The 12,562-nt window shown below is 44.2% G+C and overlaps 1 protein-coding gene across 14 annotated transcripts in view; it reads right to left on the reverse strand.

The window, feature by feature from the left end:
* LOC106609184 (pleckstrin homology domain-containing family A member 5) overlaps window positions 1-11,290 on the reverse strand; it is a 145,956-nt gene extending 134,666 nt beyond the window's left edge. For 8 of the 14 annotated variants that reach the window (XM_082977675.1, XM_082977673.1, XM_082977670.1 and 5 more), the window contains exons 1-3: window positions 11,140-11,289; window positions 10,952-11,028; window positions 10,078-10,135 (exon numbers count right to left, since the gene is read on the reverse strand). In XM_082977675.1, the coding sequence (XP_082833801.1) occupies window positions 10,078-10,135; window positions 10,952-11,028; window positions 11,140-11,231 (227 nt within the window). In that variant the 5' untranslated portion in view covers window positions 11,232-11,289. Of the gene's footprint in view, window positions 1-10,077; window positions 10,136-10,951; window positions 11,029-11,139 lie in introns of all 14 variants that reach the window. The other 6 variants (XR_014392920.1, XM_082977668.1, XM_082977666.1 and 3 more) reach the window with 1 other exon arrangement.
* Between the last annotated feature and the right edge of the window lie 1,272 nt (window positions 11,291-12,562).

A 12,562-nucleotide genomic window follows, 5' to 3' on the forward strand; every position in this document is an offset into this window, starting at 1 on the left:
CATATCGATGAATCGCTGTGACATATGAAATACGAGTGAGTGTAGTCAATGTGTAATAACTACATAAAATATTTATGAACGCTTAAATTATGTGATGTGCAGTCATATTCAGGTCCTGATTGGTCAACAAGCTTATTTAGTGTTATTTGACACGCGTGTATCTTTTTTGACACGCAAAGACCCAAACGGCGTTCCATAGTATGAGAAATCCTGGTTGAGAATGAAACTGAACAACGAAACAGCAAGTAAGTGAAAGAAATAGGTTTTGATTATGTTTTACTGGTAATGGGGACATACGTAAATGCCAACAAAATAACTTTTTGGTTAGTGTGTGTGTGTAACCTTTATTTAACTAGTTAAGAACAAATTCTTATTCACAATGACGGCCTACCCTAGCCGGACGACACTGGGCCAATTGTGCGCCGCCCTATGGGACTCCCAATCACGGACGGATATGATACAGCCTGGATTCGAACCAGGGGCTGTAGTGACGCCTCTTGCACTGAGATGCAGTGCCTTAGACTGCTGCATCCATGTGTGTGTGTGTGTGTGTTAACTATTTAACTGTACTAGAATGCTTAAAAAGGCCACAAACATTTTTTATTTTTTATTTGGCAAGGAAAATATCGGTATCGGCCAAAAATGTCATATCGGTGCATCACTAATAATGATATGATATCATAATAACAGGCCATCATATAATGGCACCATTATTATGACCCAATACCATATTATTGGCCTGATCCCACAGGCCTTATTTCTTTGTGTAAGAGTGGGAGTGTTTGTCCTGAGTGGGAGAAAAGCTGCCCTACAGCCACATACAGGTTCCCACGAGACAAAAGGTCTGGTCTCCACCTTTCCTCCAGACTCCTACTTTGAGGCCCCTCCTAATCTAATAGAGCCACAACCGGGAATTTGGATTCGTTCCGTTTTTCAGTTACCACTTACACCAGAGACTATCTGTATTGACAAGGACTAGAGTTGGATGATAAATTGGGCTAATGATCCGATCCCCATGTTGCTTTTGCTGCAGTGAGGCCATTATCAAGTGTTTTGAGCTGTGTTCCATCCTCCCAATGCTGCAGACTGAGCGGAGAGGTAAAATAACGGTCTGCTCCTCTCTGCAGTAACACCAGACAAATCAACGCAGCGCTCTACCTGCTGTGTACCACAGAAATAAATTAGATGAAACAACTAAGCCTACATCAGAAAAACAGTCAAATAGCAGACTTCATCCTGAGATAACACGATGAAACAAACAGCATCAAAACACTCCAACAGCAAAGTGTTCACCTTCAGTTCACCTCCTTGTCTTGTAGTCATAGGACCTTTAAACAGATCAAACCTCAGAGACTCATGCCCCTCTACTGAAACACATGATTAAGACAGCAGCGTCGTGTGATCATGGAGGATCAATGAACGCAGCTGAACGAACAGGTCGGTAAGGTCTGGTTCTCCACAACAACTAAGGATTCAAACATTATCTGCTATTTGTTCAGGAGCAGATTACCTTTTTTTGGTGTAGATGAGAGATCAAGGTACCCAAATGCTTTCTTATCATTGCTCCTTAGAAACTAAAGTGTCTGTCGTCGCAGAGAGAGGGAGAATGATTGAGTGGATCAACACGTATTAGGGGATATCATTCCCTTCTTAAAGAACACACAGCCATATTCTGTAAAACAGTGTATTAGAATCCAGCTAAACATTTTACATTTCCAATAAGTCGCCGGGACAGGCTCGCATGCTTTCCAAATGTTATGCTTTTAATAACACTATTAGCACTCGCAACAGCATTGCGTATTTGTTTCCACATGGTCAGAGAAGTTGTCCAGATCCTAGCCTGGCGCTACAATAGGTTATCCTAAACCGGAGTCCCTGAGGCCAATTTCTCCTCTGAGTAGGGAGTGTAAACATGTATCTGGCAACTGGCTCACATCGCTCCCTGTCTGATCACTGGTAAGTAAACAAGACCTTGGCAGCATTTACACAGGCAGCCCAATTCTGATCTTTTTTTCACTAATTGGTATTTTGACCAATCAGATCAGCTCTGGAAAAAAATCTGATGTGAAAAGATTGATGTGATTGGTCAAAAGACCAATTAGTGGAAAGAAAAGCTGAATTGGGCTGCCTGTGTCAACACAGCCTCAGTGTCCTAACGGACACCAGTACTCAGGACATTACAAGTGCAGTGGGGACAATGCAGAGGGGACACGTCAATGAAATTGGACATGATAATTGGAAGGTAGCTAGGTGAACAGACTAAAGTATTGAGCAAAGTATGCAAACACGCCCACGCAGGTAGGCGAGCACGCACACACCAATAAGCCTACTATTGACAGACACAGCAGGGAAGGCCATTCTACAGAGCATTGCAGAGGAAAGAACAGAGCAGTGAGGAAAGGCTTTAACTTAATAAAGTTACTGCCTGTGGAGAGACAGTCAGGGCCTCGAGCTCTCACCCTCCTACTCTCTCTTGCAAACTTCCTCCCTCTCGCTCTCTCCCTTTCTAACCAGCTGTACACATAAGTGCAGTGGCAGACCAGGGGAGCCCCTCACGTCTTCAACAGCCTTGGTACGTGCACACTTCACACACACACACTACTGATTACCATAGTCTGATTAATCACGACTGCGACCAATGCTCTCTCCCTCTATTGGGCCATCCAAAACAAGGCGTATCCTCATCCATTAATCTAGCAATTGCTGTAGAATTAACTAGCAGTACATTCACCACTCTGAGTTGCACCCAGACAACTGACCCTGAATCCAACACTTAATGATTTGCCAGTCAGTCCCAGTCAGACGAGCGTTGACCTGAGAGTGATTGGATTAAATGTTGTCCATTACATTCTCCTCTTTAGCGCCAGGAATTAATCAAGTGGGCCTGCCTACGTTTCTGCATCGGGCCTGGTGGCAGAGCACACCCCTCCCTCTGCTGTAAGATGTGTCCATGTCCTGCTACAAGTAAATGTGTGTGTGTATTAGTATATTGGAATTGTGTATTCATGGTATGTGTATAATAAAGTGTAATGAGATTTCCATTAAGTATAAAAAAATGCATTGGATTGAACACACTCAGGCTTTGCAATGAGCACTGGCTAGGAGTGGGAGGTTAATGGTAAATCAAGTCAGTGATATCTCAGATACTGACAGATCACTCACTCATAGATATGGCCAGTCGTAACAACTCAAGATTTCAGGTTGAAAAGATGCATACTCCATCATAGTACCACCACAGACTATGGTATGCAGTGCAGTGGTACCCAGGGCTGAAAAGGACTCAATAAGGACTTTTGCAGCTAGAGTTGCACATTTTGGGGAATATTCTGAGGTGGAAACTTTCCGTGGGAATTAACGGGAATATATGGGAATTAATGGGAATATGCAAATTAATATTAATACCATTTAAATGTAGATGTTTTTTTGCATTGGATATATTTACCAGATCAGATGGAGACAGAAACATAAACCTTTTACCTTATAAAGTAGGTAATCCTTCCAATAGAAATAAAAAAATATATATTTAGTTACAAATTTAACTTTTAATTAAATGAGCTGACTCTTCACATGGGATGATTTCACTGAACAACAAAAGAAAATTAATACTGAATGATCCCCAATGACCCATTGCATCTTCCAAAAACATTTAACATACATCTGTAAAATGATAGTCTAGAAACTAAAGCTTTGGTTGTCTTCCAGTCAGGCTTCAATGTCTTCTCCCTGGACCTCCTCAGTGTCCACCGCTTGAACATCAGACTCTGAGGCCTCATCTTCACTGTCACTTTCCAACCTTGTTGAGGATGGCTCGCTGTCAGGCTCGAAAAGCCTCAAATATACCCGGATGGCCACCAATTTTTCAACCCTTGTATTGGTCAGCCTGTTGCGTGCTTTGGTGTGTGTGTTCCCAAACAAGGACCAGTTGCACTGAGGCGGCTGATGTTGGTGGGATTTGGAGGATGATGGAGGCAACAGGGGAAAGAGCCTCAGATCCACAGTCCCTTTCACCAGGTGGCTGATGAGATATTTTGGCACGACTGCCATATTGCATCTCCGTCCCAAAGCCCTTGCTTGGAAGTGTATTTCGCCAGAGTGCCAAGAACCTTGCCCTCATCCAGGCCAAGGTGGCGAGACATGATAGTGATGACACCATAGGCCTTGTTGATCTCTGCACCAGACAGGATCCTCTTGCCTGCAAACTTGGGGTCCAACATGTATGCTGCGGCGTGTATGGGCTTCAGGTAGAAGTCTTCAAGCTTCTTGATGTATTTCAGAACTGCAGTTTCCTCTGCTTGGAGCAACAGTGAAGTGGGCAGAGCAGTAGGGATTTCCTATCTTACATCTGCAAGTAGAGTCTGAGCATTAGACAGGATGGCATTGTCTCCCTCAATCCGTGCAATGGCTACTGCTATAGGTTTCAGGAGTTTCAGGCTGCTTACCACACTCTCCTAAAATACATCATCCAGGAGGATCCTCTTGATGGGGCTGTCCATATCGGCAGGCTGTGATATGGCCATTTCTTGGAGACTCCTTCCCCTCCAGGAGACTGTCAAACATGACGACAACACCACCCCAACAGGTGTTGCTGGGCAGCTTCAATGTGGTGCTCTTATTCTTCTCACTTTGCTTGGTGAGGTAGATTGCTGCTATAACTTGATGACCCTTCACATACCTAACCATTTCCTTGGCTCTCTTGTAGAGTGTATCCATTATTTTCAGTGCCATGATGTCCTCGAGGAGCAGATTCAATGCATGAGCAGCACAGTCAATGGGTGTGATGTGAGGGTAGGACTCCTCCACTTTAGACCAAGCAGCCTTCATGTTCACAGCATTGTCTATCACCAGTGCAAATACCTTCTGTGGTCAAGGTTGAGATGATGTAGTTAATTATTCCTTGCCCACGAACATTCGACCACCCATCAGAGACGATTGCAATACAGTGTGCTTTCTCTATGATTTGCTTGACCTTCACTTGAACTCTGCATGCAGCAAATGAGTAGATCAAGCATGTCTGGTTGGAGGGGTGTATACTGGGCGAAGAACATTCAGAAATCTCTTCCAATACACATTGCCTGTGAGCATCAGAGGTGAACCAGTTGCATACACAGCTCGAGCAAGACATTAATCAGCATCTCTGACTACGTTCCTCCATTGAGTCAAAAAAACTTCTGATTCCAGGAGGACCATGAGCTGTTGCTATTGATAAGGTGTCTGATTCATCATTTTCACCTCGAATAGAAGTAGAGGGACTTTTGTCAGAGGTTGCTTGTTGTGAGCGCTGAGGGAACTTTATGCACTTGGCCAGAAAATTCTGCATCTTTGTTGCATTCTTCACATATGATTTGGCACAGTATTTACAAATGTACACAGCTTTTCTACATTGTCTCCACACATAAGAAAAAAATATTTCAATACAATTCCATGTACAGATAAATAGTTAAGCAGTTAGATTAAACAACTCCTTTGTAAGATAAATGATTTAAAATGAAACATGTATGAAAATGGGTGAATTAACACTCAGTTAGCACGCTTAAGCAAGCTACAACCCACATGGTAACAAAAACTACATATCAGAAATTGTTAACAAGTTAGAAATTATTTAAACACACTTTGCTGTAGGCTACTATTTACTAGTTAACCAAAAATCATGCATGCCATCTAAAATATATCCACCCCACCCAGCACTGTAATCAAAACTTACCAGAAAGCATGTAGTCCTTGGCTCAGACAGTGTAGTAGTGTGGGATCAATATCATCTCAGTAGTGTGAAAGATCTTGAGAATCAGCTGTACATGTGATGGAAGAGTGCGCTGTGCATGCAGAGGGTTGCAATTCCATTGAAATGGGGATAGTTTAACCAAAATATGCCACAAGACCTAGAATTGCCTTATTTGTATCCCACAAAAAAAAGGTTCACTGTTATTAGCTAACTTTTTTTGATGAATTTAAGCAAAATTTCCCAAATTTCCGGGCTTAACTTCCCATGGACAAATTCCGGAACAATTCTGGAAATTTACCGGAAAGTTTCCGACCCTTTGCAACCCTAGTTGCAGCACAGCCAAACACAATGTCTGCATCCCAAAGGGCATCCTATTCCCTATATGGTGTACTAAATCTTGACCAGGGCTCATCAAAAGTAGTGCACTATATATAGGGAATAGGATGTCATTTGGGATGTACTGTACAGTGTGCTTCTAGATCTGCATTACTTGTTCTTTGGGGTTTTAGGCTGGGTATCTGTATAAGCACTTGGTGACAACTGCCAGTGTAAAAATGGCTTTACAATATAAGATTGATTGACTAAACAGCCTTTTCGCAGCTTATTGTAAGCAGACAATGAAACTTTTTTCGTTCATTAGAGGCTTGTGGCGTGGAACCAGAGGCGTGTTGTGTTTAGGGAGGAGTGGAAGAGCAATTGGACAGAGTTGCTGAAAAGCCATAAGAGTTTAGTGTCTCTAGTGAATCATACAACAGCTTTGACAAGGGCCTGTCATCACACGCTAGTGTCAAAACAATCAGCAATAGAAATGTTACAGGCCATTCTTACTCTCGTCTCCCGCTGTTGAGAGCGAGCTTGAGCAAGAGTGAGCGAACGAGACAGGAAGCTTTTCATCTGTGTAGCAGCTCCACCCAGCCAGCAACCCACTTATAGATCTGTCCCTACTTCAACCACAGCTCACATGATCCCAGAGGTGGAAATGTGTGTGGACACAAAATGTACACACACTGCTGACAGATGTCCAGGAAAAGTTGAGTGGCTCTTGTATCCTGGTGGAAACACCTGCACCTCCTGACAGCTGAAAGCCTATTCCCAGCTCTTATCCTATTCACAAAGCTCTCTCTCTCACACACACACACACACACACACACACACACACACACACACACACACACACACACACCTCTATGTCTCCCTCTGATCAGGTCTCTTTTTTGATACTCTTGTTCTCACTCTCTCGTTCTACATCTCTCGCTCCACTCAACTCCATCAGATCGCTCTATTTAGCCTGACTCACAGAAACCTTTCTCGCCATTATTCCTTTGCAGCACCATTCTCAAATTGAAACTCCAATCCTTAGGGTGCATCTAGATTCACAACACAGATTGTTTCATTTAACGCAGCCTATTGAGAATTCCACTATGGCGAGTGCTGCAGTAAAGCTGAGACCACTAGCTATGTCACTTCTCCTTAATGCTGCTTTGTGGCCTCGCCTGTAGGCTCCACACACACAGGCCTAAGCCCAAAACCTGATCTGAGTTAAAGAAGCGGGCCTAGAGCCTCCACCTCTCATCCTCCTCCAATGGGAGAGCAGTATTCACAAGTGGGCGTGGAGGAGAAGGGGAGCAGGCCATGTTTCGCTAACTGTTTATTTTGTGGTATTCCCTAAGTACTCCCCCAGCTGCCAAACTAAGCCAGGAGAGGACTGCAGCAAAAACACACACACACAGCCTTGTCTGTCTACCAAGGCGGTCTGACTAGCTCTCTTTGCCTACCCACCTACACTCCAAGTGTCAGTTACAGGTCATATCCTCCAACCATTTCCCAATTCACATTCATTCCTCCTTCCCCCTCCTCTCTCACTCCAAGAAACCAGCGTGGGAAGCAGGGGAGGGAGAGTGAAATGAATCCACACTGCATGTCTTACACATGGCTCCTCATCCAGCTTTCTTTGCCACTCCTGGGTTGCATCCCAAATGGCACTACTTTTGACCAAGGCCCATAGGGAATAGGGTGCCATTTGGACCGCATACCTGTGTGAGCTACATAAATCGTCCAGTGTGTGAGTAATATTCACATCCAAAACACCCTTATGAAGGCTATTGCAGCTAGCTGAAACGTTCCCTATTGTGGTTAGTGGTATATCAAATCACTTGGGAGCTGCATATGCTGTGTGTAGGCTTTCTTCCTTTATTCTAAGTGTATACATCTGCTTGTCCAGCAGGTCCCTCCCTCCTCGGGTCCCAAACGGCACCCCTTTCCCTATATAGTGCACTACTTTTGACCAGAGACCTATGGGCCCTGGTCACAAGTACTGTGCTACATAGGAAATAGGGGCCATTTGGGATGCAGGCAAACTGCGTGCGCCAGTGAAGAAAGTATTTGAAGGCTAAAGGGAGAGAGGGATAAGTGAATTAAAGATGCTGGGTGAAAACAACCCTGGCCGTTAATGAATGGGATCTGTAAAGTAAGTGTGTGTGTGTGTCCTTTAGAGAGCCCCTCCACAACTCCACACAGCCCAGGAATAATAAATGCACTGTATCATTCCTCATCTCTGGCAGCCTTCCACCTGCTGCTGAGGTAATACTGTAGAAGCCAGCGTGACACACTGAGGTCAGACACATTAGGGGGATCATTAAAGGTCTCAACCACATCAGCAATATCCCAGTGGGCAATATTAGCTAGTTGAAGCACCGTTATGCTGACGTCTTATATGTTATGTCATGGCCAGCCAGGTTGGATACTGAAAGAAATGGGAAGTATTTTTAATTACCAGAAAAAGTACATTTCTCTTAGTGGGAGGTAGAGGACCCTGAATGACTATGTTTTTGTTGGGACGAGTGGGGGAGACACTTCCATAGTCTTCAGTGGGTTTAGCTCTGTCACGCGTTCAGAGTCTGAGTCAAAGGGCTTAGAGTGCATACAGGGATACGCTACACTAGCTGCCTGTGAACTAGTGTACTTCAGGGAGTGTGCACTAGCCAGGGGGCATTGACTCTTGGGAGTGTTTACTGAAACAGAGAAGGAAACATCTAACAGTTCTCCTTGGATTGGTCTCCAGGTGCACTGGGACAAAGGGGAACAGAGAGGAGAATCCCTGTGTATTAACGGGAGTCACGAGGACACCGGCTGGGTCGTGACACACACACACACACACACACAGACACACACCCTCCAGCAGCCCACTGTCTGGGTCCCATGGGACCACTTCAACACCAGAGAGAAAGAGAGGGACATAAATCTGTGTCCAGTCTCTCTAAACCCTCTTCTTGGCTTAGCATTGGACTATCAAAGGGCATTAAGTTCCTTTTGAGATGTAGGAGAGCATAGGGGACGTGGAGGGCATAAGGCCCGCATAATGGCCCAATACATGGGCTGACCAGCAAGGAATTTGAGAAGAATTTTTAAAAAAAAATCATGAGCAGTGCAAACTGCAAAACAGCACACCATGCACTGCCAATGCAATGCTGTCCAAAACACAAACTGGACAAAATAGGCCTAATTGTTCTCAGTCCAAAATGCTGCTCTTTGTGTTTCGGAAAGATACCCCATCTAGAAGTGTGACAGTGATTCAGCCAATCCCATTCCTTCAGCCTACGGTCCAACTTGAGTCCATGCCATCAGCAGTGTGCCATAATAATAATCCAGTGGAAGGAGGAGAGAAATCACTGACAGTGACAAAATAAACACCCACTAATTCACAGCCCAGCGATACAGTATGTATGCCTTGAGATACAAAACACACTCCTGTTAGTGGACCTATTTATAACACACGCTATTAGCTCACTGTATGTTTCAGTTGCTACTCTCCAAATGGCCATAGGAGAGAACCAGAAGAGACAGCGGTGAAGGAAATCCAACTGAATAAATAGCACTGGAGGGCTTAAAACATGATATACATGTGTTTCTTCAAACACTGACTTATCAACCCAAATATGAATGTTCAACAAACTCAAGCCAATTTTTAATAACGCAGTGTCTCAGGTGCGAGTACACACACGTACTTAAACAGGATCTAGCAGCGTAGTGTGCAGAGGGAAGGAGGCCCCAACAAGTAAAGCCTGTTCAGCCAAGATTCACACTGGCTTGTCAAACTCCATCACAGACAGTAATGACTTGTTCTGAGGAAAAACTAGACCTCGAACTCTGTGTGTGTGTGTGTGTGTGTGTGTGTGTGTGTGTGTGTGTTCATAAGGAGGGAATGTGGAGGAGATATTTCCTGAATACTCCAGAAGGGCAGAGGGAGAGAATGGGAAAATCTCAACTGCCGTCTAACAAAGCTGCCTGCCAGCGACAGTATGAGAGGACAAATATCAAGTGTTTCCATAAAGCGCGGTGGCTTTGAAAATCGAACTCACTTGATGAAACAGCGGGCTCCTTCGAACGTATATCCCTCCTCCCATCCCGTTGGTAAATCTATGCGGGAAAGAGAGGGGGAAGAGGGGGGAGTAATGAATAGGCTAGGAGACAAATAAATCGCAACACACACAAGCGGCTGTTGAGATAGGAGCAGAGATCTGCGCGTGACCGAAAACACAGTTTCCCACGGCAGCCCCTTTGGCAATATTTATAGCCTACCGCTATGCTATCTATTAATGATATATCCTAGTGCGGATGATAGAATAGCCTCATTGTCATTTCCATTCGTATCCGTTATTCAACCTATTGTAGTGATAGGAGCCAATTAAAATGTGAGATAGGAAGCAGGCTTTTACAGTGTGAGGACCTATACATTCCGCACACGAAGTCTTCTCTATTGCGGTGGATATGGAACGGTAACGATAACATCCTTATCAGCAAGTGAAGTCATTTTCACAACAATGCAAACATGTGTTGCAAGTTACGCATCGATGTTTCACGTTATAATGTTATCAACAACTGTTGTTACAATTGTTACAAAATAACTGCCCACTGCTTCGACTACGGGCTTATGCCTTAGTGTAGGCTACAACCATAGCAAGTGGCAAACAATCATGTAAAAAACGAATTTATTCGTTTTTTAAATGTGAATGCATACGTGACGGAACTTTCAACAAGTCTGTCGCAATGCCTAGGTAACATTAACGTTAATTGGCGGCTCAACTTGGTGGTCCTCGCGCAGAGGAGAGAGACGGCTGTTGCTTGCGGCAGGGAGTCTTCGCTCAACGTTTCTCGGTGGTTTCTGAACCCCTTTAAAACCGAGACTCTTGCGGTATGTAACGAATGGAAGAGTTCTATGAGAACTGTTTTTACCTGGGGTTTTTCTGTGCCCCGTTATGACGGCCTCTCCGGTGACGGGATGCAGCCAGGTCGTACTCTTGGCTTCTTCACTGTTGGGTAAGAAACGGGTAGAAAATGAACACGCAAATAACACAGACATTATCAAACGCGTCGAAACAAAGCCAATACACTTCCATGCGATGTATCCTGGGAATATTTACTTGATGAAGAATATCCTTCCGTCCCGAGTAACCCCATAACTCCAAGAAGAAGGCAGGCAGGAGAGCCAGTCTGGGTTTAGATCCGCCGCCATGACTAGCAGAGGACGGAATCTGGAGTGCGCGTATCCGTGCCGTCGGCGCGTACTCGGGAAAAACCTTAGCAACTGGGCGCGGGGAACCTCTGTGGGGCGGGAGCGTGCTTGCGTGGTAGAGAGGTCTCCTCCTGTTTTTACATTCTTTTCCAAACTTTTATTGAAACAAATGATAGTTTGTAAGTTCATACTAAGGAGCATAAACAGTAGCCTATATAAGCATAGCCTAGAGCAAGCCTATGATTCAGAAAAATAGCCCACCTCAGTTATTTACATGCTAAAGATGTCAAATTCAATTAGATATAGCATTGAGTAATATCAATCCATACAGCATGTCCTTGTAGCCTAGGGCTACTGAATTCACCAATGGAATTCTCATCCCGAAAGTGTGATATAGCTTACGCGGATGGTCAGTCTGTGCTGTTCTGTATTATCACACATGCCATCCCAGGTCAACCTTGAACCTCACTGCATGGTTCAGCTGTCTATAAATCCTTCTTCCACCCAAACAACCCTCCCCCTCCCTTCACCCCCTCTCTATAGGTCAGACAGAGCAGAGGATCCCGAGTAGATTAGATGCATGTGTGTGTGTGAACGGGTGCATGTATGCGAGTGTAGAAGTGCAAGTGTGTGTATGTATGAGTGGTTGTGTGTGTGTGTGTGTGTATATGAGATTTATCCAACAAAACACAACTACATAAATGAAAACAAAGCACTTCAGATACATGTCCACTGTCCAAGCCAAAGTCAAACAAAGGATACCCACTAGATACTGATCTGGGGTCAGTTTGCTGCTCCACTTCCCTAATGGTTAAGGTTAGAATTTGGGGAGGGTAAGCTGATGCTGGATATGTTGTCTGAGAAGGGGAACGTCTACCCACCCCTCAGGCTCCCTGGCCTTGTGAACTCACCACTAAATCCACCCAATTAGTAATCCTTATGTCCAAGGGGGTTTAGCAGATTAGTGTGGGTGTGTGTGTGTGTGTGTGTGTGTGTGTGTGTGTCAGAGGAGACTGTTATAAGACCTCGGTTGGAGTCAAAACATATCTGTTGAGTAACTTGTGCAACAACATACAGTGTAGTAACTACTGTGACTTACTTAATAAAAACAAATGTTGACTATTGTTTAGCACATCAAATGAAAGCAATATTTGCTTAAGTACAGTGATTTGCACAATAATAAATGCAAATCATCCAATGAATACATGGACTAGTAATGTATGATGTAAATGGTAAATCATGTAAATAAATACATTAACTAGCTAGTGACTACAGTTATATGTAAATCATGTAACTCCCAGAGTGTTTACGTTCCAGTGTAGATATGGGAG

The sequence above is a fragment of the Salmo salar genome, chromosome 07, assembly GCF_965601325.2.
Source record: "Salmo salar chromosome 07, fSalSal1, whole genome shotgun sequence".
NCBI lineage: Eukaryota > Metazoa > Chordata > Actinopteri > Salmoniformes > Salmonidae > Salmo > Salmo salar.